This window comes from Fukomys damarensis, unplaced genomic scaffold (assembly GCF_012274545.1).
Source record: "Fukomys damarensis isolate Sample0158 unplaced genomic scaffold, DMR_v1.0_HiC HiC_scaffold_12, whole genome shotgun sequence".
NCBI classification, from domain to species: Eukaryota; Metazoa; Chordata; class Mammalia; order Rodentia; family Bathyergidae; genus Fukomys; species Fukomys damarensis.
In genome coordinates this window covers 57063182-57089745 of record NW_022900924.1, presented here as the reverse complement: position 1 = coordinate 57089745, position 26564 = coordinate 57063182, and the positions used below count along the sequence as shown (strand labels likewise).

The window sequence follows — 26564 nt, the reverse complement described above, 5'->3', positions numbered from 1 at the left end:
CCCAGTTCCTGAGCTGGATGTCACCTGCCATGTGCGGGGGACATGAGTCTGGCTGGGCAGTGCCCCGGCTGGTGGTGTGGCCAGCAGGGACAGAGGCTAAGGAGCCCATGGTACCCAGGACCTGCCTTTCACAGCTGGTGTCCACATGGCAGTCCCCGAAGCCAGGTTCTGGGACCCTACTGACCCGCCCCTTCCCAGCATCGTGCAGTGGGCTGCAAGAAGAGACCTTGGGGTCAGGGCTCTCGGGCCTGTGGTGGCTGCCACCATGGACTCACACGCATGGTGACCCTCAGGGCCTGCTCCCTGCAATGGAGGGGCCAGGTCCTCACTGGAGACTGGTGGGCGGGGAGCCGGGCTCCCAAATACAGGAACTTGGAGGTGAAGGCGGTGGCCCAGGCGCAGGAGCCACCTGGTAGGAAGTCTTAGCCCCCCTGCCTGGCCCCAGGCCCTCCTCTGGGGGTGTGGGGACAGGGTTGGTGGCCTGGAGTCCTCCTGGCTGCTGGGCCTGTGAATGGGACATGTCAGGTGGTGGATAGCACTGCCAGGTAGGCCGGCGCCTCCACTGTGGCCTGAGAGCCCAGGGCACCACAAGGGGCAGCTGCCGAGCCTGCCACCATGTGCACACTGCACCAGTAAGCGGCGCCCCCAAGGCAGTGGCAGAAGCAGCAGCAGCTCACCAGGAGACCCAGGTCCCCCCCTCACCATCCTGTCTCCCCATGCCACCGTTATTATGAATATGTGAGACAGGTTCTCACCAAGTTGCCTGGGATGGGCTCAGACTTGGGACCCTCCTGCTTCAGCCTTCTCTGGAGCTGGGGTCCTGGGTGTCTGCCCCCAGCCACCGCTCTGCCTTTGCCGATCCGGCCCGGGTTCACCTTAGAACAGAGCAGTCCGGGGCCATCTGGGCAGGGAAGCCGGAGTCAGAGGTGTCAGGTGGCCTTTAATAGCTCGGTGTGATTTTTGTTGACAGCACATCTTACTGTAATGTGAACAGAACAGGGAGGAGGCTCAGGGCAGGGAACCAGTCCCCTCCACAGGGAGAGCCGCTCCAGAGGCAGCAGAGAGCGTGGACACCTCCCTCGTGGGCTTGGCGTGGCGACAGCAGGGGACAGGCATCCGTCGAGGGCTCAGGCCATCTCCTTCCCCCCTTTCCTCAGCTCCTCCTTCAGGCTCTCGGCTGTGAGCTGCATCTGCTGTGGAGAGAACACGGCACAGAGTGTGCGCCCGTGCCATGGGTGTGGACACCAGCTGGCCTTGTCCTGAGGCCCAGGATGTGAACCAGTGCCCTGGAGCCTGGCTCAAGACAAACTCGACTCCACATGGGCTGTTCATGTAGAGAAACAAAACTGAGCTGGGCCTGTGAACGCTCCTGCACCCTGGCACTGCTTCCAGCAGCTCTTGGGGCCACAGAGCAGAAGCCCCGGTCTCCTGCCCACCCACACCTGGGCCCTGCATGGCTTCCTCCACAGGCTGACAGAGCTGGCGGCCAGGGCTCAGGGGCTTCCGCTGGGGAGGGCCAGGCCGATCCAGGTACCGGGGGTGGGGTTCTTTCCACAGGGTCTGAGACAGGGGTGTCAGGGTGATAGGTGCTGATGTTGGCCCAGGGCCCAGCCTGATTCTGTGATTGCGGCCTGAGGACATAGGAGACACTCTGGCCAGGCATGTCCCCGTGAGGCCCCCAGCCCTCTGCCTTGTCCCTCTGGGGCTCCAGGTCCCCCACAAACTGCCCCACCCGTCTGCTCTGAAAGCAGATGTCCCCCAAGGAAGCCTGTGATGGCTGAGCTCGGTGTCCTTTAATGGGATGACTAGGACATCACTGTGACAGACGGAAAGGAGCGAGGAGCCAACGGTCTCCCCTCACCAGGGAGCACAGGAAGCCAAAGGCGGCACATACAACAAGGAGCTGAGGCCCGGCCTGTCCCCGACCCCAGGACCCCAAGGTACGTTTCTGTGTGTGGCTGTGGTGGAGAGCCCACAATGTGGGGTGGGGACCCAGCAGTGCCAGCTGCTCTGGGGGCTCTGACACTGCCCCTTGGGTCCCACCTGCCGTGCTCTGCAGTGACCAGGACACCTGAGAGAAAGGGAGATGTGCTGGTGACCACATGTACCACCCCTGCAGCTTCAGGCTCAGCCCGAGCATCTGGAGACCTGCGGCCCCCCCCCTGAGTCCCACCTGCTCCACCCACCAAGCACCCCCTTCCCTACCCCCCTGCACTTGTCCCCAAGCGGCCAGGTGATGTCGGAAAACATGCAGAGACCCGAAGCCTCTCCCTCGCCAGCCCTGCACTCCCATGCCACCTGCCCGAGCTCACCTTGCTCCTGGGGCCTCAGGCCCATCCAGCCTGTCCCCTCCCCTGGGGCCAGGTATCACCGGCACACCCCTGCGTGCTAACTCCTGCGCCCCTGACCCTGCTTGGGTCTTCAGGGCCTGTGCGTGCATCTGCCTTGCGGTTTGGGGCCTTGGGGTTGGCTCCATACCACACAGCGGTCGGGAGTCCACGGCCGGCTCGGCCACACAGTGCCACGCTCCATCCCCGGGCTGTGCCAGGGACTCTGGGGCCCAGAGTCTGCATCCCGCCTGGCCCCTCGGCTCAGCCTCTGCTTCTGCCAGACCCATGACCTCGGCACTTGGAAAGGAACAAAGCGCCCATCCCTCCTCCAGAAGGAGCCCGAGTCCTCACTAAAGCCGGTGTGCCTGCAGGCAGGAGGTGCCCCCGACAGGCCCAAGTGGAGCGAAGCACAAAGGTCTCGGCACATACATCCCCTTTGGGGACTGAGGCCACTGCCGACACAGGTGGCCAGGAGCGGGCACGTGCTGCTCTCTGTGCTTGGAGAAGTGGGGTCCCCTGCACTCCGCCATCATGGGGCCTGCAGTCCCCAGGGAGGGCAGAGGCGTCACCTGGCTCTGACCACCGACATGGTCAAGCGGTCCTCCGAGGCCTTGGTGGATGGGAGCAGCCGGGAAAGGGTGGGTGGAGAGACCACTCCTCCCTCTCTCAGGATGGACTTGGTCTGCCCTGTGTTCCGTGAAGAAAGCTGTGTGTGTCCCCGTCCAGGACAGCACCAGGACTTCTAAGCTGTTAAATGGGGTTGCTAAGCCGACACCATGACTCCGGAACACTCAAGCAAACTCCTCCTAAAACATCTTCTGGTCTTAAATAAGTGGGCACTTAGAGAACGTTTAAGATTTGCCAGGATTGTCACCTGCAGGGTCTAACCCATTCTCGTAATCTTGAACAGATCCAAAGCCCCGAGTGTTGCTGGGATCTTCTGGCAAATGCTGTCTGGGTGTTCCGGCCTGAGGGGCTCTGCTGTCAGGGAGCCGAGCAGCCCCACCTAGGGGTTCCTGGGGTGATGGGGGCTGCAACTCAGGACAGACCGGGAGCAGGACCTGCGCTGCCCAGATGCCTGCTGTGGTTGGACCTTGATGATCCAAGGAGGGCCCTTGTGACCAGTATCACAGAACCAAGAGGTGGGAGTTTGGGAGAGACTGAGGGACTCGGCACCCATGAGAGGTGGGAAAGCCCCGGCTCCTACCCTCGGGCTCCCGGCCCCAGGCGCTGTTGTGAGCGCTACATCTTTCAAGAACACATTTTAATTGCTTCAAAATTATTCAGCCACAGGAATTTTGTTACAGCAGCCGGAAGAGGCCGAGGGAGAGCTGCACTACCTGTGACCCAGCAGGGGTGGGGCAGAGCTTCGGGCTCTGCTGATGCCCAGCATGCTGGTGCAGACAACTGCGGACTCTTCCGAGAGCTGCAGCTTGGGCCTTGTGTATGTGGCAGCACCGCCTGACCACTGACAGACACTGAAGGTGACGTCTACCTCCCCGGGCCTGGGAGAAAGACTTTTTCTCTTACTTTAAGTAGCACAGTAGCTAAAGAGAGATCATTTTAGCCTTGAAATGCACTGTGAAGGAGGAAAAACAGCAGAAGAACTCATCACAGCTGAGCTAGCTGGACACCCTTGGAACCTAGAAACAAGATCAGGGTCAGCAGGAGGAGCCCCTGCCTCCACCTTTGGATGCCCCTGGACTGCGGGTCCCCAGCAGCTGCTGTGTCTGAACCCACACAGCCAGCCCACAGGCAGGAGCCCACAGGCCTTGCTGCTGAGTGGTGTCCCAGCCGCAAGAGGAGCCATCCACGGTCTGGATCTAGCTCAGGGTGAGTCCCACGGCTGCTGTGACAGCCATCAGCACTGGACAGAGGACTCTCTGGCTATGGGAAGTATAGCTACTGAGGAATCCAGGCACAGCAGGGAACAGGGACGGTGCAGGAAGGGCGGGAGTCTCCCTGGGGCACGGGCCTCCGGGGAGCTGCGCTGCCCTTCTGTGGTGTTATAATTAGTCCTCCACTCTGGCAAAGACAACATGGGCCCCAAATGCCTTTCCCATACCTACACCATCTGTAGGGATGCGGTGCTTCCCACCCCACCCCAGTCATCCTCTGCAGTAGTGCGGGGACTCGGGTGGCCTCATCCACCCTGAGCCAAGGCCAAGGGGTGGCGGCCTCAGTGTCCATGGCCATGGGGATGGTGCCCAGGGCCCCTGCAGTGACCACTCCCTCCCTCCCTCGCACACTGTCCCCGGCAGGGCAGACAGGGCCTTTCTGACTTGTGCCAGAGCCAGCATGTCTGTGCCACCTTCCTGGGGAGCAAGTGTGGGTCACTTTGCAGTACACACTGCAGCCCCGGACGAGGGCACAGAAGCCCTTAGAGGACAGCAGGAGCTTTCAGGAAGACGGACAAATGGGAATGAGAAGGATGTGCAGAGGGGTGTCTGGGACACGGTGCCTGGGACGGGTGTCCGTGGGGCCAGAGGGCAGCACAGGAAGCTCAGGCAGGCGATGCGGAGGGCCGCGGACCTGGGACACCACTTCTGTCCGGGAGAGCAGGCTGTGACCGCGAGAGAGAACAGCGCTGGAAAGAGGAGGCAGCAGGCAGAGTCTTGGGAGAGACAGGAAGAAACACTGGGCGTGGGAGCGCAGGGCTACAACCCGAGCACCCCGGAGGCCGAGGCAGGAAGACTGCAAGGTCAGCCTGGGCTGTGTAGAAGACCAAAGAAAACCAAACAATAGAGGATTGGGTCAGGGGTGGAGCCTACAACAAATGCATGGGTAAAACCCATGTTTTTAAACACATACACACACACACACACACACACACGTGCGTGTGCAGTCTGGATGCCATATAAACCACGTGTGTATGCACTAGCACTCTTTTCCTTTTTCCGTACCAGGGATCGAACTCGGGAACTTCCGCTTGCGAGCCAGGTGGCGGAACCATTGATGAATCCCCAGCCTGTCACTAGCACACTTAACCTAAAATAAAGTCCACTCCTGTACTCGGTTCCTGTGGTCATGGAGGTTCTCAAATGATGCAGAGCAGAATCTCAGTTCTTCTGGAAGCAGACTTACTGGTCTCAGAGGCTGCAGTGGTACCCTGTGGTCTGGCATAGTTTCTGTGCTTCTTCGAGAAGCAAACGAAAGCAGGGGCGCACAGTAAGCAGCCGTGCAGACTCTGGCGTTGGAGGTGGGTCTGAGATTTCGGTTCCGAGGCTTCTCTGAGGCTGCTTCTCAAGGTTCACAATCCATGCAATTTCACCAGATGTGCCTTCCAAATCGGCTCCTTCATCCGGCCCATGAGTCCCGGCACCCACAGCTAAGGTCACAGAGGATGCCACCGCCGCCACCCGAAGCAGCCCGCTCCTGGCAGCTGCACAGTGGTCCAACACCAGCCCAGAGGGACAGCGGAGGAGGAGATAGAAGTAAGCGCTCTCCAGCACTGCTGGGCCTGGCCTGGGGTTTAGGAGAGAAGAGGAAGAAAGGGAAGTGCTTTTTGTCCTTTCTCTGTAGCCAACTGGCTCCATCCTTCAGGGTCTTGTTTCTCCTGCTGAAAAATGCAGTTCGTGGTAATTGCCTCAGGGAACTGGAATACATTTTACCAGTTAACTTTTCAAAACCCAAAGGAGGAAGAGGGTGACTTGGGTCCTTCATGTTGAGGTGGGACCCTTCGGAAATGGGACAGCATGGGAACAGCTTGGCGAAGTGACAATAACATCATCCACTCTGTGAGGCTGGCTCTTCCCTGCCTCCCAGAATCTACCAAATTTAACAGAGGACAACAGCAAGGTGAAACAAAGGAACAAGGACGCTGCCTGCAGTGTTTTCACTGTATTTCTACATGAAGCTTTTTCCCTTTACCTGATTGGAACCATGTCCCACCCATATCATTTAAAAATTTTGCTGCAGAAGATGAAAATCTCCTTGCTGGCCCCATACATGACCCTGCGGTGCAATGCTGTTTGGATTTGGTGACCTCTCCTGCACTGGAGTGAGTCCTGCGTGTTTACATTTCCACACACACACACAAAGCCTTCCAGACCAGCTGCACAGTGAACTGTTTGAGGCACCTTCCTGACCAGGGTACAGTTTACACAAGTAGCAAGCAGGTGACACCACCAAGCCCTTTCCATTAACTAGCCTCGGGCATCTAACCAGAACAGAACACCCTTGCCAGTTTATGCATTTAATCGCATGAAAAAATATATTCTGAGCACAGCAGTGCTGCTCATGAATAAGATGTTTTTGATGAAAGTTTCCAAGTGGAGAATATGGCTCCAGGTGGTCCAAAGCATGGCTTTCTGGGTGATCCCTGAACCTGTGACTTGGTTCTGGCACCAAGGCAGGGAGGGAGTATCTCATGCCTGCTTTGCCAGCCCCGAGTCCTGGTGCCGAGGTACTGTGTGGGAATGGTGGTCACAGGGGTAGGCCGGTGGCTTTGATTTTCCAGTGTACAACGGGACAGAACGTGAGGAAAGTTGGTTATGGAAAGCCCATGAGCAGAGTACAGCGTGATGAAGAACAAAAAGGAAAGGAGGAGCTCTGTTCTGAGCCCTCGAACCCTTGTTTTCCCTGGTTCTCTGCTCCCTGAACAAAGGGAATGAAATGAGCTGCAGGCCCATGAAGCAGCAAGGAGCCCTCTCGGGTGCCCTCTTCCTGTCCAGCAGTGGGGACTGAGCCTTGGCTTCAATCATGAACCGAGTATTGTGAAACGTTGCAGTCTGTTTGAGGGCTCGGGAGTTACTATTTTGCAGAAAAATCAGTTTCTGTGGGATTAGCTGTGTACCCCAACTGTTTCTTCCCGAGACCACCACTGTGTTGAGACATAATTAACTCACAAGAACTCGGGCTTTTCCTAGCTCTCTGTAGCTGAGCTGTCTGATTGGCTCTCCCTGTATCTGGGATAGAACAGGGCCACAGGACTACAGGAAAAGCTGTTGAATTTTATTTTTGGCTACAGCATCTTGTCAGAAGCTGGCATCTGATGGCTGAAATAAGACCCCTAAAGCCTGGCATGGAAAAATGACCAAGTCCTGCGGCTGGATGGGAAGGAAGTGTGAGCCCTGCTCTGCCCTCTGCAGTGCCATCATCTTGTTACCACACAGCGGCCCAAGCGGGTGCAGGGAGCAGGGCACGCGAGAGCTTTGAAACCGGGGTGGCAGAAAGGCAGGCGCACTGTGTAAGGGAAGGCCAGGGGAGGGCAGAGACAGCTTCGGACACTGCGGCTTCCATGTCCAGGCCGGGGGTGGCCTGGGCCTCTGAGCATTGTCTCCCTGGCTCTCCAGACCAACAGAGCTGCCGCTGTTCTGACAAGAGCTCGGGAGCACGGACTGCCGTCTCTCCGGCGGGGCCCTTCTGCACCACTTCTCAGGCACAGTTAGCGCGTTCTTCTAGCCATGAAAGGAACCATACAAATAGCGGGCAACCGTCTGTACCCTGCCCGTCTGAATGGCGAGGAGTCTGGCACGGTGCTCTCCATGTCATGACCCTAGCACAGCGACAGAGTTGCCCACGCCGGCAGTGACAGTCTGGACACGGCAGAGGACACCCTGTCATCAGGGCTCTTGGGTTTCCCCCTCTTTTGCTTCTCTCGGACCTGCTCTCAGCTTTTCTCTGCTGAGCCCCAAGGAGAAGAGGGAGAGACGCATGCACCACTGGTTCCAGTTCAGCTGAAGATGGCTGCTTGCCTGCCACCTGGCATGGTGACATTTAAAGGGGGTTGGTGTGTAGTCAGCATACCTGCAGGATCTGAACTTGGTTAGCAGGCAAGTCACCCGTGTGTCTCCTAGGCCCCATTTGGTTGGTTGCACCACGCTCCTACCCAGGGCTCCCAACTGTGGCCTCGAAAGGGGCTGGCTGGGGAGAAGTCACTCTCCACATGGGGCTCCAGGGAGCCCCAGCTGAGAGCACTGACCTGGTCCAGGCCCAGGCCCTGGGTGCCTGCGGCAGTGAAGGCTGGGATGCCAGCTTGGGCACCTGACTCCTCCACACACGGGAGGCCCGGCCTGCCCTGGGCACACTTGGAATCTGGCCTCAGTGAGCCGAGAGGCTTCATTTAAGGCCAGAGTTTCGGTACACACTGAACGGAAACATCCATTCCTCAGCCAGCGTCTCTGACTGCAATTGTTAAATCACTCGCAGTTCTCACAGAAACAGCTTGTGGACAGCCATCCTGGAGCAGGCTTAAGTGGCCCACACTGAAACTTTAGAAATAGGTTTCCACAGCATACAGTAAAAGAAAAGCACACCCATTAGGCCAAGAAGAAAAGTAAAAGCAACCTGGTTTGATTGTTCCATCAAAGCAACATCCATCACTGATGAGGCAGAGAGGAGCTCCGAGCTGTGCCTCTGACATCCGGTCCCACATCTTCCCTCACGCCTGTGACTGAAACCGGACTTGCCAATTAAAAATACACCTGTCAGTATTTCCAGGAGAGTTTAGACAGAAGACTCCAAAAATCTTCCCATATGAACAATATTTTAAGCAGCTTGAATGGAGAGAACCTTGAGATCCATTTATTTTCCCAATAATGAATGATAAATCTTTTTCCATGTTGGTTTGGGGTAAAGGTGAAACATCAGAGTCACAGCCTCGATAACAAGGCTACTTGGAAGATAATAATCACCCTGTAGATTTTCTCCAAGGACGACAAGAAAACCAAACCAACACCCAAGAAACTTACCAGGGAAGAAATTCATTTGCTCCCAGACATATTTTGAGAATAGGAAAATACACAGGTGTTTGAAGGGGAAAAGGAGAGATGATGTACTGCGAACTGAATTTCCTAAGCAGATGGCATTGTGACGGGTCTGGAAATTTACTTTTCCTCTCTGTGCCTCCTTATGAAGCCTGGTCCACATCATTTTAACATCCAGGAGAAACATTTGAGCCAGAATGGGGGGCACACTCAGGACCACTGAGGGTGGGCTTCAGAAGCCCCAACCCTGCGGGTGCTCCAGTCCCTTGCAAATGGTAAAGCAGCCACACACACACACACAGCCCCGCCTGTGTTTCGAGTCACCTCTGGGCGATTTAGGATGCCTAGTTCAACGCCAGCACCACCCAAGTAGTTGGCACCCAGCACTGCTCGGGGCACCATGACCCGGGTACATGTTCAGCACACAAACTGCCCCAAATACTTTCCACCCGCCATTGGTTAAATCTTCGGTGTGGAAGCCATGGGTACAGAGGGCCAAATGCACTCAGTGTCTGCTGCTGAATTTTAATGTCTGTACTTTCACTTTGACCTCTGTGTGGGCTCCCTGTGACGTGTTTGGTGTCCTCAGAAGCACTGTTAGTGTGGAATGAGTATTTGCCATTCAGCAGTACCAAAGATTTCTCAAACCCATATATATCTGGTCTGCTGCATTCTATTCTTAGGAGAAAGGCAGATTAACCAAGGGTGCTGTTCGTAGGTGTTACTTTAAAATCCACATTACTCAGTCTGTCAGCCACTACATGTTTGGCCTGGTCTCCTGTCTGCGTCCATTGCCTGAGGTAATATCTGATCCCATCACTGAGACCCTGTAGCATTGGGAACCAACAGAAAAAGACTACTGTCTATTATATTAAAAAAGAGCTTTCCTATTTTAGGGTTCAATCATAATTAAAAACAAAAATTTAAAAAGTGTGGCTTCCTACACATGCTGTACCCAGTAACTCTCCTAAATCCAATGTGCAAATCTAACAAGCAAGTGATAATTCCAAAGGCAAATGCTTGGTGTACAAACGGGCACAAAGGGAGGGGCCCCTGACACTGACAGTGTTCATTTATTTCACGATTTACTCCTTCAGCAAATCTAACTTGTGTCCATTGGGAATCATTCTGCCCCAGGATGCTTCTAGTCTGGTGGTCCCTACAAATTACCTTTGACCTCAATAAAGCAAACAGTGAACCTTTGTAATACAAAGTAATTTACTTTTGTGGCAAAATATGCAAAACATAGACTGTGCCCTGCACCATCTCTAAGGGCCACTGTGGTGGCGTCAAATGTGCTCACGGTATGCACAGCTGTACCCGGGCTGCCCTCGGCTGGAGGTTCTGCGTCCGAGACCAGCACCGTGCTGTCACTTCCACATCCCAGGTGACCAGTGGCTCGATTTCAGCAGCCAACTCTTCTCCAGGAAGGAAGGAGCTAACGAACCCATCAGCATGGTGCGTTGGGACCTCACATTTCTACCACAGACTGCACATAGAGATGGCTCACGCATGCCAGACAAGTGCTCTGCCAGTGAGCAGGAACTCTGGCCTACCTTTGTAACACCTGATCTATCTCAGACATCGGTGTAAGTAAGCGTTCAGCTCAGACACGAGCCTGGCAAGGAAGAGCCACTCCTGTGTGTGTCAGCCCTCTAGGCCCTGTACTGTTAATCTAACGCACAGCCTAAGATTGGAATTCTCAGAGCCTTAGCTATCTTGACGTGTGTGCTTATGTATCACCTTACCATATATACCCTTCGCTGTGTAGTCCAGGTTGGTCCTGAACTCACTAAGTAGCCAGGCTGGCCTCGAACTCTCAGTGCTCCTCCTGCCTCAGCTTTCCAAGTGCTGAGATCACAGGTGTGCGCCACCATGCCAGGCTAGACGCACAGTTTGAAGCATTCTGAAGTCTCCAGAATCTCTTGTTCTGGAGCATGTTTCTTCTTTGAGTACAGTACAGGTGGATTTAATACAGTATGGGCCAAGCCTCCGAGGCACTTCTACAGCACAGTGGCCCAGCCTCCCACAGACTGGCCTGTGCTTTGACCCCTTTGGCCTGCTGTGTGGGGTACTGATACAGAGGTTATGAGGAAAATGCCAACTTTGTCATGCCCCATCCAGCGTGCCCAGTGCCTGCTGTCCTCCAGTCCAATAGGGCCTGGGCTTTATTTACCCCAGTGAGACACAGGGCTCACCAATGCCCGGGATGCGTTCTCCTCCCCTGATGCCGGCAAAGTGCATGACTTGTTTCCGTTTTTGACAGCAGATCTATTTTAAGACTCTTCTTTTACTGTCCAAGGACATCATTTGTCATTTACTTAATATACTGGCTTCTGCACCATGTATGAGCCAACAAACTCCATCTGAGGGACAGAGTGAAGCCAGCATGGGCTTGGCTTGGCCTGGCCTGGTGCTGAGTGAGGCGTTGTCTGGGCCCAGGGAGCACACAGCTCCTGGGAGAGGGCAGCAGGGTACAGTGGGGCAGCCGAGGCCCCGGGTCACTGCTGGAGGGAAGGTTACAGGCACTCAGGGCCCAGCCGGAGAGTGGTGGGAAGAGGTGCCCGAAGCAGGTATCCCCTTAGCGAAGGTCACATCTGCCCATGGGGAGAAATCTTGGCGCAGGTCCCCTGCGAAGGCCAACTGTCCACCTCAAGCCCAAGCCCAGAACTGCTCTGTGGAATCCCTGCCGCAGAGCAGGCAGAAGTTTGGAGCCACACCAGCTCTGTTCCCATCCTGAGGGCCAGATCTGTGCCCTGCCCTGCTGTGCCAGGTCCCAAGGAGCTAGGGCTGCTGCAAAGCTGTCACCCCAACTCCCACCCCAGGCCAGCATCAGTGTGCAGTGGGCCAGGCTCCCATGCAGGAGGCTCCCCTTCCTCCCTGGGAACCTGGAGCCCCACGGCCGCACTGCCTTCACTGGGTGTCCTGCCTCCTCCAACCTCTCCCTGGTCCTAGTGGCACATGCCACAGGATCGAGTCACCATCTGCCTACTGGGGTCGGGGAGAAGGGGAGGGCACCGGCCCTGAGACCCTGCACATCACAGACTGCACATTGGCTCACCTTCTTCCCGAGGTCTGGACCCAACCGACCCTCTCCAGGGCCTACGCCCCAGCCCTGCCTTTCCTAGAGGCAGGACTTTATTTGGACTCAAGGTTTCATTCAGTTTTCTTTTTAACTAGGAGTCTTTAGTTTTCGATTTCCAGAAAGACAGCACTCGGTGCTGCATCCCATCTACCCACCAGCTCATCCTGAGCCCCAGGCTGGCAGGGCACCGTGGCGGCAGTCGGGTAACCTTGCTGCACACTGGACCCTTCCGCTCCTCGTGAGAAATGACTGCATGTTCAGCACGACGTGAGAGCACAGAGGCAGGGAAGGAAAGGCTCGGAAGCTCTTGCAAAATGTTGGGGAATCAGGAAAGCACAGACGAGGTACACACATGTATCTTCCGTGCTGGGGCAGTGGACTTCCGCGCACTTAGTTTCTCAAGCATGGCCGGCCTGTCCCTGTCACTGACCCGGTCCTCAGCCCAGCGCAGCATCAGGCGAGGGCTGGCCCGATGCCCCAGCACTGAGGTAACCTTTTCGTCCTTATGCTGCCCTCTGGCTGATACTGAGGCTGTGGTTCTACCAGCAGCTCCAGGCAGCTACTACTCCTGGCCCCATGTGCTCGGCTGGAAGGGCAGGCTGCCCAGGGCCGGGTCCCAGATGCTGTCCTTGCTCTGGGCCCCGAGTTATCACATGGCTCCTGGATAAGACTGCTTTCTATTTTTAACTGGATCAAAAAATGACTAGGGATTGAAGAAATCACTGAAAGAAAGGGCACTGGGAGGGTGGTATTTACTGTCTCCAGTTCTTCTGAAAGGTCTCACACAACAGAAGCTTCGCTGTCTGAAAATGCCCTTTGCAAAGCAAACTATTTCATTTTCCCCAGTCTGCCTCTCACCTTTAAGGATATCTAATTTGTCTATGTATTTAGAAACGGCACACAGTTTCCTATTCATATCGAGGAAAGCTCTCCTTCCATGGCCACTCCTGCCCCACAGGTGCAGAAAAGTCCAGCTCTGTGTCTTCCCAGGCGTAGAACCACCTTGCATTTGTAAGACAAACGGCTGACCTGCTCTGAACCCCTCACCGTGCTTCCGTGTTCGCAGCGCTCACCCAGCAGCGTGTGGGACAAGCGTGAGTCACTGTCCTATGACTCACAGCTTCACTGGGGACAGAACTTGTGGCTCACAGTTTCGGTCGTGGTAGGGCTGGCTCCAGGGCAGAAGCAGAATGGCGGGAGTCTGATGGAGGACAGCCGCTCGACCCATGGCAGCCAGGAGCAGAGAGAGGGGAGGAGCTGGCCAGGGACCCTTCCAGGTCATGCCCACCCCAACAGCACACTCGGCCCTGAAGTCACCATGGATGAACCTGCTGGTGGGCACAGTGCCCTGCACCCCCGCACACGAGACTTGGGGGACATTTGAGACCTACACCATAACAGGACCTATCTCTGCTGCGGGGTGTGGACTGGGAAGGGGGTCGGCCGTAACAAGGGTTTTACATGCAGGTCCCAAGGCCCACAGTAGATTCGGGGAAACATTGTCTCAGGGTGCACAGCCCAGGAACAATGCACACAGAGTTTTTATTCCAAGGGCACAGCCTCACCTCAGACCTGCGAGAGGAGGTAAACTTCCTGACCGTATTTTGCCCATAAGATGGGACCCATGAAGGGAGTGATTCGGATACACACTGAATGCGGCAGCCCTTCATAAGGAATAACAATTCCTGCTGGCCAGCTGCTGTCTACTTCTCAGCTCCCAATAGCGGCGACTCCAGGCTGGGCCAGCGAGGGAGGTTTATTCTTGGACATGTTTGCAGCATCTCCATTTAGTCCCAGGCCCAGAAACCACCCCAGACCCCAGGAAGCTCTGCTGTGGGCCTGGGAGGCATCCGGAATCGGGGCTACCTTGGTGCAGCATCAGCTTCCAGAAGAAAGAGGAGCAAGTGAGCCCTAGGAATGGCACCAGCTCAGAAGTGAGCGGAGACCTGGCCAGGGCGGCTGAATTTCAGGAAAGCACAGAGCCGGGGAGCATCTGGCCCTCCTGGGCAGTGTGGCCCAACAGGAAGGGGATGGAAACCTGTCTCCAATAACAGCAGAAAGAGGGGATGGGGCAGGCAAGCAGGAGAGGCAGCAGCCCTCATGCCTCTTCTGCCCAATCTTCACCCTGGAGTAAAAGGAGGAGAAGACCATGCAGACAGCGTGGGTCCCGGAGGTCCTGGCCATAGCACTCATCTGTCTCAGGCTGGGGGGTTCAGCAGTGGGGCTGGCCGGCCACACATGAGGCTCTGGGCGATGTCCCAGCCTCACAAAGAAAAGTGGTCCCTTCAGCCGGCAGGGACGTCCTGTCTGAGGTATCTGGAGCCTGTCCTGTGTCACTGCCCATCAGACAGCTCTGTCCCTCACGGACTCTAGCAGGTGAGGGTAATGCAGAGCTGCATCTGGCCCATCTTCAGGACAGGAAGCACAGCAGACTTCACGTGTCTAGATTTTTCTCTTCTTCAGTAACACACACTGGGACTTCATCAGTGTCTGCTTTGTCACCAGGACGATTTGAGGACACAGTCCTGAACCAGGGCTTTGCAAAGGTGCACCTAAAGCAAGGGGTCTAGAGGATGCGTAGCCACAGCTGCAGTCAGCACAGCCTGCCTCCCAGCTCTCTGCTGCACGTATCTTACAACCCAAGGCACACTGATGACAGCGAACCCCAACACACACCCTCTGCTGTCCAGACAGATGATGGGCACCTGACATCTTGGTTTGGGGAAGCTTTCTAAGAGGAAACAAGATCCCACCTTGATGGGGAGACAGAGGAGCACACACCAGCCAGGAAGCTGCCTGCCTCAGCCTACATCCCAGAAAGACAATCACTAGAGCAACATGACTTAGCAAAGCTCTCCCAGACAGCACTACACAGATCCTATTTTTCTCTTACATTCTCCCTAGAAATGTCTTACATGCTTAAGGCCTCCCACACAATTTTAAATTGACATCTAAAATTTCCATCATCCATCAGTTTCAAAATGCATTTTCTAACATTTGGTAAACTTCAACACAGAAATACAATATGATGTCATTCTTTAAAGATATTCAAGAGATTTTAAATACTATACTGATGTAATATCCATCACTACCCATCTAAAAATGCATGAATGCTCTTAATAGTAAATATTTTTCCTTTTTTTCTCCTTGAAATCATATACATATTTTTCCATTTCTCCCAAAGAATTTTATCATAAAAATATATATTTTGCCTGAAAAGCTTTACAAAGCATACTGTCATATTTTTCGGTAATAACATAAATTGAAAATTGTGACATGTCTCTAAAATTTTCTTCTGGATCAATTGATCACTACAAGTCTTACGGTGCACAAATGAGAAAAACTGTGAAACCACGATACACATTTTGACGAGCACTGAACAGACACAGGATCCGCTTTTGAACACACATGTGGAGGAGGTGAGCATGGCTTTGTGGGCAGGTGGCACCTTTATGGGGAGCAGGCAGCCCGGCCTCCTTGAAGGGCTCTGTCACCTGGAGGCCAGCCAGGGCCACAGAAGGGGAGGGCTGTGCCTTCCTTCTGGAGGGGGAGAAGGGCGCCTGTGCAAGGGGGAGGTGGCTGCGGACAGCCAAGCAGAAGCAGAGGAATCCAGGAGAGAGCCCCTCGTGTGGGGGCACCTGCTGCCTGAGGCCCAGAGAGCCATCCGAGAACAGGACTCCCTGCACAGTCTGAGGGGCACAGCTGTGGCATGCCGTGATCAGTCCCTGTCCCCTGCATCCTCTTTCTTCGCCCTTCCCACATCACTCAGCCTCTCTGTACCAAGCCCACAGTCCCTGCTCCAGCCTTGGTGTCCCTGATCTTCCCGGGGAGGTACACAGAAGGGCACAGACCCTTCCAGGCCTCTTGTCATGGCCTGGTCTCTACACCGTACCTGTGGCCTCAAAGTTTACGTGTAAAATACACTAGATGTCAAGTACACTGAGAAGACTTCCCTGGATGTTTACTTTTCTTAAGAAAACAGTTCAAGAATGTTTATGGAAAAGAGCAGGGAGACGTGCAGAGGACATGTGTGTCTACAAATAGCTGAAGACAGATATGGGAGCCGTTCCACTTAGGGAAGACTTCACCCCTTATTCACACACATTCACGGTTTATGTGGAGAGAAGCACACAGCTCATGCACAGCACCCTTCCCAAAGAAGTCCTGTTGACTTAAAAAAAAAATACATGTGCATAGCAGAAAATTCAATCCCACATGGAAACAGAAATCTTAACCCCTATGTCCAGAGGTGCCACCTGAGCCCTCCCAAGAAAAACAATGCACATGCTAGCAGCTGTGGTTTCTCCTTGCTTCCCTTCTTCTGTACTCTGTAATTCACTCAAAGGAGAACATCTGTTCTTAATAAAACAGCCAGTGTGTGTGTGCATTCCACACATACACAAACACACCAGCAGTTTGTTTTTTTAAAAATAGGGTCATAAAAATTTAATAAATGGATATGCTATAGCTTATTTAATCAGTCTCTTACTGAGGAATTTAGCTGCCTTCAGATTTTTGCGGACAGAAATGTTTCAAGGACTATAGTATGGTACACTAAGGATGTAAGTATATCTGTGCAAGAGTCATTTACATTTTGATTCAACTGCATTCTAGAAACACTGAACCAATCCACGTGCTGCCAGTAGAATATGAAAGAACATCCAGCCCCACATCCCACGACAGAAGGGCATCAGCATCATTCGCCAATAGAATGGGTGAAATATGGCTGTTATGGTTTAGATCTAAAATGTCCCCCAAAAGTCTTGTGTTTTAGGAGGTGGGCCTGATCAGAGTCAGGTCGCTGAGGTGTGACTTAGAATGCTATGTTTCTGTCTCCTCCCTTCTCTCTCTGCTTCCTGACTGCCGTGGGGTGAGCAGCTGTCCTTCTCTAGGCCCCTTCACCATGTGTTTCTGCCTTGGAGTCAGTGGCCATGGACTGGACCCACCAGGACTGTGAGTCAGATAAACCTCTCCTTTAAGCTGTGGGTGTCGGGTAGTGTGTCCCAGTGATGAGAAAAGTGATGGATACCGTGGGATTTCACTGATGCTGGAGCTTACATTTCTTTAATTGAGTGAGGCTGAGCAGCTCTTCATTTGTTAGCCTTGAATTAGCAAACTCTCATTTTTCAAGGGTTTGTAGAAATTTTCTGAATTAAAGATATTAAGCCTTGTCAGACATACAAATGTCTTCCCTGTTTTCCTAATTTATCTTTTGAGTTTGCTTTATCATATAGAAGTTTTTACATTTTCATATATTTTACTTTGTCAGTATTTTCCTTTAAGATTTTAGGTGACTTTGTCCTGACTAAAGGCACTTCACATTGAAAGATGTGTCCAGACATTTTAAATAGTTTTTTTAAATGATTTAAATTTTTATATGGAATCTCTCAACCATCTCAGTTTAGAGTTGGTGGAAAACAGTGCATAAGTAATGTAAAACAGTGCATAAGTAATGTAAAAAAGTGTCATGATTTCTAAAACACTTGTTTGTCCTCCAATCGTGTAACAATCAATCTTCTTTTTCCCACTGACACAAAATATCACTGTTACCATCAACTAAACCCCATTTCTATTTGGGTCCAATTAGGGACTTTGCTCTATTCCACTGATCTATTTCTTCTCTAATTCAAAATGCATTTAATTATATGATTCAGAATATATTTTAATACTGAGCAGAGCTAGTGATCCTATTTTTCAGAAATTTCCTATTCTCAAATGTTCATTTCTATTTAAATTGGCATTGTATTTTCACAAGACTACATTTTTTTTAATTTCTTAAGAGTTAAAAAGATATTCTTTATGTAAATTATTCACATTCAATAAGCTACCACCTAGAGGTTTTCTACTGGGCCTCTTCTGTAAATAGGATTTTATTTTTCAACAATATTAATAACTGGTCATCAAGGAAGAAACTTACCTAAATTTGTAACATGCCTTGTCAAATTTTCCTACTGTCTTTAATAACTGACCTTGTGACCTTTAGGTATGTGACCCTCATACTTTTCAGTGAAGGCACATTAGTTCCTTCCAGGTTACATGGAGCTCTTAGTCCTTGCCCTCAGGTACTGCCTTGGATTGCATCCCAGGAACAAAGCTGAGTATCAGTGGTGGCCTGGGCTCTGAATGCTTCCACTTCTGGTGCACTGCAGAGCTCAATGCCAGCTTTGGTGTGGGGCACAGGCCTGCTGGCTCATTTGCTAAAAGTGACCTTGCCCTCCTTGCAGGACACACTGATGCCCTTGCTTCTCTTCTCGCCAACTATGTCACAAACCACGAGCACATATTGGACTAGATTCTCCCTCTTTCCTGTCCTCTTGTCACAAGTCCTCTGCTGGGAGTGACCCTGGCCAGTGTGGGGCACATGCTGCTCACCTCTATCAGAGGGTCAGCCTGGGGTCCTCCTATGGCTTTTCCCTCCCAGCTCCCCAAGGGTTATGGAGAACAATTCTTGTGCAAAGTGGTTCGGAGGCTGAAGAGACTGCAGTCCAAGGGTTCCTAGACGTTGGACACGCAGCTCTCCTGCTTTTCTCCTTACTTGAATTCCTAGGTCTCCCTGGAGACAAACCACTCTGGGCATTTAAGACTCTCCCCTCTCCGTTTTCTCCATGGGCAGAAAAATCACCGAACAGGGAACTCCAGGTGGCCTGTTTCTTGGTAGCTCTTTCTAACTCGTCTCTCCCTCTCTCAGCTGGCATAATAGAGAAGCAGTTTCCCCTTTTATGGCAATTTCTGTTGCTTCTCCCCACTTGTGTTCATTCCTCCTAGCACTCTGCAAGATACCATTGGATTCCATTACACAATCTCCTTCCCCAACGCTTCTGCAGGGTGGAATCAGAAACTGGAGGTCGCTGCCTCAGCGATTCTTAGAAATTTGTCTTGTTCTTTACTGAAGCCTCACTCTGTTCTTTATTACCATTGCTTGAATATTTCTGTCTGCTTAGTTTAGTCCTTTCAACCTGTTTGCTGCTCGTGTGGTTAGATCCGCGTTAGATTTTGGCATCCTAGGCGGATCTTTCATATTTATTTAGATTGGTAATAATTACGACGCTGAGGAAAACGTCAACGGCGACCCCTGGGAGTTGTTTCCGTCACTTCCTGCAGAAACACTGGACGTTTGCGTCTCTTACCTGCTGCTTCAGTGCCTCCAAAGACTCAAACTCCAGCCTGGCCAGCTTCATCTGGATGTGGCGTGGCTTATCAGGGATGGCAAACGCGAGGATGAACTTGAGAGCCAGGATTGCGTGCTGAAAAAGAAAGCGCATGAGCTGACGGGGCAGTCGCACAGCGCCACCGGAGTCCCCGGTGCTCTCTGCTCACCTGGCGACTTCCTAACTGTCGGCCCGTGGAGAGTCAAAGACCGAGCAGGCCCACGAGTTATATGCGGTCCATCCCTCTGTAGACCACTCAGTAATTACTTACTTTACTCTTCTGAAGTGCCAGGTATCGCCCTAAGCAGAAGCAGACGCCACCACAGTGTGTCACAGAAAATGAAGTTCTCCCAGCAGCGCCAAGCGACGCTCGCCTCCTGCGCTTCAGCTCACAGAGCGCTTGCGCGCCCAGCCACGCCCTCCTGGCCCAGAAAAGCGCTGCGCACGCAGCACACGCGGCTGTGGTGAGTGCGCACGCGCCGCTCAGTCCGGAAAGCACCTGGGCCCTGCGCGCCCCCCAGCAGGCAGGGCGCAGTTTCTTGCTTGATGCAATGCTCAGTGAACACTGATTAACTGAATGGCTAGACTGGCTGTCATCTTATCCTGCGGACTCCACATACAGTAGGGCGGGCGCACAGAAACAGAGTGCCCGTTCAAACATGGAAATTAAAGCCTGGCCCGACACTCCCGCACCGGCATCATGATGCAGAAGTCTCCTATTACACCACCGTCATGGCGTATCGTTATGTCAGCGGCTCCGCTTGCCTCTTAAGCCTGCTCTGCCGGGCCAGCCTCGACCCGCAGGTGCTTCTCAAACCCGGCACCATCTTGTGATACTGCGTCAACATCCACAAGCATCTGAATAATCGAGAACAAAGCATCTGCCTGGAGAGAGGGCAAAGCTGCGGGGTTTGTGGTACTCGGGATGGAACCCCGGGGTGCACTACCACTGAACTAACTACTGCTCCAGTCCATTTCATTTGTTATTTGGGGACAGAGTCTCTCTCAGGTGCCCAGGAAGGACTTCAAATTGTGAGCCTCCTGCCTCAGCCTCCCGGAGTGCTGGGATTGCAGATGTGCGCAGCTCTAAACTTTTATAGGTTAAAAGAAATTTAAGAAAAACAATGAAGGAGATAGAGCAGCCTGCAAGAAATGTTACACTGAATTACTGACAGAAAAAGGACACAGCTGAAAAAATTAAAAGAATTCTTTATTGTAATATTTTCAAAAGACTAGGATTAGAGGTTCCATTTCACCCAGCCATCCCTCTGTTGGGTATCTTTCCAAAAGAATTAAAAGAATCATACCACAGTGATATATGCGCACCCATGTTTATAGCGGCACAGTTTATAATAGCTAAAACTTGGAAACAGCCCATCTGCCCATCAATTGAAAACTGGATAAAGATGTGGTTTCCTCTATAAAATGGAATACTACTCAGCCATGAAGAATGAGAAAGTAGATTCATTCATAGTTAAATGGGTACATTTTGAGGATATACTTCTAAGTGAAATAAATAAGGCACACATATGCAAATACCAAATAGTATCTCTAGTGTGAAAAACTATAATAGTACTCAAGATCCTAATGGGACACTTAGCAAATAGGAAGAAAAGGACCAAAGGTGTAGGGACAGTGAGAAGGATAGGGAAGGGGGAATAAGGGAAAAGGGAAAAAATATGAGAAAATGTAAAAATAGAATTAAAGTGTTTGAAGGGGGGAGGGGAGGGTGAAGGAAGGGTGGGGACAAGGGGAAAAAATGAGAACCAAGACCTGGCATGTAAAGGTACAAGATCCCAGTAATGAATGTAACTGTACTGTCTACCTAGAATGTACCAAAATTAAATTAAAAAAATTTTTTTTTCAAAAGAATTATCTCCTGGCAAGGCAGGAGATGGTGCAGTCAGCATCATTCCAGGACAAGCAAAAGTTCGACAGAGGATGAGGCCAGGATGGCCTGGTGTTTATGGCAGGCCTGTGAGGTCAGGCCCGTGGGCGTCCCTAGAAGATGCAGCCTCAGGGCCACAGGAGGAACACAGCAGATGACACAACATGGCCAGGCCTGGTGCTGCACGCCTGTAATTGTAGCAACTGGGAGGCTGAGACAGCAGGATTGCTGCGAGTTCAAGGCCAGCCTGGGCTGCATACTGAGACCCTGTCTCAAAACGAACAGACAAATGAAAAGATACACATCATGTGTCAGATGCTAACATCTGTCTCATCTGTGAACTAAATGAACTGAATGAACAAGAATCTAGGTATAAATTACAAAGAATAAATTCAAAATTAAGAAAACATGAAACTATGCCATTGTTTTATTCTATTACTGAGACATAGTTTTAAAAAACAGAATCTCTTCACTGGATATAGCAGACAAGAAATAAATTCAATGGATGAAAATAAATCTTCTAATTTTTCAGAGGCTAGGTGGCCCCAGCTTGCCAGAGGCCCAGCAAGACCAAGTTGCTGCTCTTTTCTCTCCTAACAAACTGGTGCCACTTCCTCCTCCTCAGAGGGCTGGTGGGAATCAGTTAAAAACACAAAACCAAGCAAAGCCATCCTGCTGAGGATGGAGCTGCTTCCTGAGTGTGTCAAATCCTTCTAGGAATGGGCTAAGAGGGTGGTGTAATCCTAACCCTAACCCAACCCCAACCCAACCCTAAGTCCCTAACCCTGTAACCCTAACTTACCTCTTCCCAACCTCGCCTCAGTGGTCATGTTCACGTTTTTTCCCAGAAACCCCACCGATTCTAGGTGCAGTTTCTGGGACAAGTAGGCATATTTGCTTTAACACGCCTGACTTTAAAAAGTGAAACAGAGTATTAACCACTCCCAGATACTGGCTAATTAATTCAATGAGTTGGAATTAGCCAACTTCTGTGTCCACTCTCTCCCACCCTTGGCGAGTGACACTGAATTCTTGGGACTGGAACTAGGGTGAGAAAGAAAATACAGCACAGATCCATGCAGCATCAACTGCAAGGAATCAGCTTTGAGAAAAAGGGTACAGAGAAGCAGAAAGGGCCTAATGCTGCCTCCAGAGCCAGGAAGGATAACTGAGGTCTCTTCTGTATCATTTCTTTTTGATTGGTTTCTTTCACCCACAATCCACAATTCAAGTCACCATGATGGATTAAGCAAGTCTCATGGCCTAGCCCAGAAGTCCAAATAGTATTTATAGCACTGTGTTTCAAAGATCTATTTAAAAATTTTTTATATTTTCCATACATTCACTCTGTCTCAAGGCTGGAAACTGATTAATGTGAACTAATCAATGAAAATATTATAAAAAGTATTTCAGCTATTTTGTTTATTTAAAGGAAAACCTAAGATGAAATGAATTACTCACAGCTGAAGAAATATAAACTCAAAAGGATAGCAGGAGATGTTTTATAAGATTATGACTATTCACCAATAATCTTTTAATGTAAAACTCATAAAATTATATTGTAAACAAAGTGAGGAGGAAAGAAATTGTTGTGTGTGCGTGTGTGTGTGAGTGTGTGTGTATGAATGGACATGGCCAGAATTAAAAACTAATAATACAAAGATATCAGTGTCTTAGTTATTTTTCTCTCACTGCTGAGACAAAATACCTGACATCCAAAATTCAGGAGGGAAAGGTTTTAGCTCCCTCTGTGGAGGTTTCAGTCCACAGTTGGCTGGTTCCAAGGCAAGGTGGCCTGGCAGAGGGGCGTCGCAGAGAAGTAAACGTTCACCGCACACAGAAGACAGCAGAAGCAGCAAGGGACCTTCACGGCGTCTTTCTGCCCCTTTTATCTTACTCATCCAGGCACTCAGGGCAGGCAGCACTCACACCCTTAATCCTGCACCCTTGATCCTAGCCCTGCACCATGAGTCAATCCCAGTGTTACAAGCTCCAGATTCAGCCACCTCTAACAAAGTCCCACCTGTGATCGAATGAGTCTTTGGGGGGACATCTAGACATAGCCACGACAGTCAGCTGCCCACAATAATTTGCATTAAGCCATGAATACAGAAAGCTTTTTGAGAAAGGAGAAAACAGGGCCACAGAAAATGGGCCCCTGTGCCAAATGCTTTCCAGCAGTGAGGGGTCGCCTGCCTGGCCAGCAGATGGGTGTGCACCAGCGGTCACCACAGAGCTGTCAAGCCCCGGACTCTTGTGCCAGGCACACACAGTGAGTGGAACCATTTTATTTGCAGACACTAGAAATGTGTCGTGACTGACTGGCTGGAGCAGCTGTACGTGGCAGCAGCATGTCACCAATCCCATCACTTCTGAAGGAGAAAATGCGAATCAGAACTGAGCTCTCAGGCTTAGAAAAACTAATTCGATTCTTACAGCAGTGTATCTGCTGCATTACTTCTTTACACACAACACCCAGCCCCAATTGCACAAGAGAAACACCTTCAAAAAGTACCCTCTGCCAATCCCCAGACAAATTACATGTCAAATTCCAACTTATAAAAATGATTAATGAAGCCCAGATTGAGAAAAATACTATGAAGTTAAGAGAAAACAACCTCAGGGATTTCCAATTTAAGGTGGTGGATCAAGCACAAACATTTGTTCCCCAGTCCCAAGGGCTCCCTGAAATGATGGAAACACAAACCCAACAGCAGCAGGAGGGTGTAACAAGAAAAGGCGCCAGAACCTCTTAGGACAGCACCAGTGAGGATGGAGTCCCGGCGACAACAGAGGAGCCCAGAGTCAGTACCAGAGTACACATGCAGTGAAGAACAGCTCTCAGAAAGGCTGGGGCCAAGCATTACAGAAACATAACACCGGGGTGGAAAAACTCCCCAGAGGAGGTCAACAGCAGATTTGAGCTGGCAGAAGAATAAGCGCACATTCAAAGAGACCATTTCAAATTGTTGGCTCAAGGGAACAGAACAAAACAAAACCAAAAAGGAATAATAATACTAATGTTTTAAAAGTTGATAGGACACCATCAACTGGATGAATTCTAGAAGGAGACAAGAGAAAAGGGAACAGAGCTTATTTGAAGAAATAATGACCAAAACTTCCAATATCTGAGGAACAAATGATATTCAAATTCAAGAACCTAAAAGAATTTCAGACAGGATGAACTCAGAGAGGTCCCTATTGAGACACGTTATAATACAACTGAGAAAGTCAAAGACAAACAGAACTTGAAAGTAGAGAAAAGTGACTTGGCACATACAGGGGGCTTCAGAAGACCATCAGCAGATTTCTCAGTAGAAACACTAAGGGCCAGAAGAGAACAAATGACATACTCAGAGTGCTGAGAAAAACTGCCAACCAGAAATACAATTTCTGGAAAAACTGTCCTTCAAAATGTAGAAGAAATAAAGACCTTCCCAGGTAAACAACAGCTGATGGAGTTCATTGCCACTTGACCTGAGTTATAAAAAATGCTCAAAGGGGTCTGTTGGTTGAAATTCAAGGACACTAGGCAACAACATTAAGGGGTATAAAAAAAAAGCTATGCTGTAAAATCCTACAATACTATAATGATGTCTGGTATATAACTTAATAGATAAAAGGATAAAGATAATTATAAAACAATGGGAATACTGCAAAAATATAATCTGTGATAGCAGCAAGGGGGAAGAGGTGAAGGTCAAGGTTGTTATAACTAAAGATGCTTAATGTAATCCCCATGGTAACCACAAAGAAAACATCTATGGAGAGACAAAAGATGAGGACAAAAATCAAAGCAAGCCACTACAGAAAAATCAACAAAATACAATGGAAGGCAACAAGAGAGGAAGAGACACAGTGATTGCAAGATATCCAGAAATCAACTAGCAAAATGGCAAAAGTTTGCCTGTCCCACCATGAGACAGCATGGCGAGTGGATCTTTAAAAAGATGGAACTGTGTGCTATGGGAGACCCACGTCACACACTGGGACACTTCTCTGATGCCACTGAAACAATGGGAAAAGATGCAGGCAAAAGAAAGCAGGGTGAGCATATTTACATTAGAGAAAAAAGACTTTAAGTCATACAATGTCACAAGAGAGAGAGAAGGGCATTATGTAAGGGTAAAAGGATCAACTCACCAAGAAGATGCAGCAATTATAAATACATATATGTACCTAACATCGGAGTGCCCAAATAGAGGAGGCAAAGACTGACAGAACTGAAGGAAGAAACACACGGTAATACGAGAGTCAAAGAATTCAGCATCCAGACGCAGGATCAGTACAGAGAGACTTAACCGACTACAGATCTAACAGATACAGACCAAACACTCCACTCAGTACCAGAAGAGTAAGTATTCCTTTTGATGCCATCAGAATAATGCCCTGAGAATGATCACAGGTTGGCCCCCAAATAAGTCGTAATGAACTGAAGACTGAAATCATATCCAGTATCTATTCTAGCCATGATGAAATGGCATCAGAAACCCAAAGCAAGAGAAAACAATTAACAATTAACAAAGAGGGGAAATTAAGTACCACACTTGAAGAATCAGTGGGTCAAAGCAGAAATCACAAGGAAAATTGACAATATTTTGAGAAAAGAGAAACAAACAATATACCAAAAGTTACTTGCAGGTCTCAGAGGTGAGTTCATATAGTAAATGCCCATGCTTATAAAAGAAGATCTGAAGTCAATGATCTAACTTTACACACTGTAAGGATCCACAGTAAGTACAAACCAAACCTAGGTTAATAGAATGAGAGAAGTAATAAAGGCTAGAGGAGACACAAATAGAGGACAGAAAAAAATCAATGGAATAATATCAGAGCTGTTTTTGGAAAAGATCAACAGGGTTGGCAAACGCTTAGCTAGACTGATGATAAAGACAGGACTCATCTTCCAAAGGTCAGAAATGAAGGAGATTACACCTGACACTACAGAAATAAAGAGGAAAACAAGATACCGTCAACAGTTACATACCAACCAACTGGATAAACTAGAAACACGCAAATTCCCGGAAACAAGGGAATCACCTAATAAGGAGATTAAATCAATAATCAAAAACCTCTCAAAAAGAAAAGCCCAGGACCAGATGGCTTCATAGATGAATTCTTCCAAACATTATAAACTCCTCCAAAACAATGAAGAGGAGACACTTCCAAAGTCATTTTACAAAGCCAACACTGCCATGTTACCAAAACCAGACAAAGAGAATACAAGAAAATTACAGATCAGCATCCCTAATCGAAACAGATGCATAATATTCAACAAAAGCCAGCAAACCAGATTTGGCGGCATAGTGACAACTGTACATCATGACAAAGTGGACTCTGCACCTGGAGTTCACAGAAGGAATAACATGTGGTACTACTATACTGTTAACAGGATGAAAGAACACG

At 50.4% G+C, this 26564-nt stretch overlaps 1 protein-coding gene and 1 long non-coding RNA gene across 5 annotated transcripts in view; one reads left to right on the top strand and one right to left on the bottom strand.

The window, feature by feature from the left end:
* Nucleotides 1-920: 920 nt before the first annotated feature.
* Ano10 (anoctamin 10) overlaps nucleotides 921-26564 on the bottom strand; it is a 105035-nt gene continuing 79391 nt past the window's right edge. For 2 of the 3 annotated variants that reach the window (XM_010624446.3, XM_033762640.1), the window contains 2 exons: nucleotides 19250-19366; nucleotides 921-1193 (listed from right to left, as the gene is read on the bottom strand). In XM_010624446.3, the coding sequence (XP_010622748.1) occupies nucleotides 1128-1193; nucleotides 19250-19366 (183 nt within the window). In that variant the 3' untranslated portion in view covers nucleotides 921-1127. The remainder of the gene's footprint in view (nucleotides 1194-19249; nucleotides 19367-26564) is intronic. The other variant, XM_010624445.2, reaches the window with a different exon arrangement.
* Nucleotides 1136-9197, top strand: LOC104862425. Of its 2 annotated transcripts, XR_004516872.1 has the most exons (4): nucleotides 1136-1940; nucleotides 2060-2745; nucleotides 3241-4163; nucleotides 5237-9197. It is a non-coding gene; the product is annotated as an uncharacterized LOC104862425 (long non-coding RNA). The 2 variants fall into 2 exon arrangements; XR_780319.3 differs by having other exon boundaries at nucleotides 2060-4163.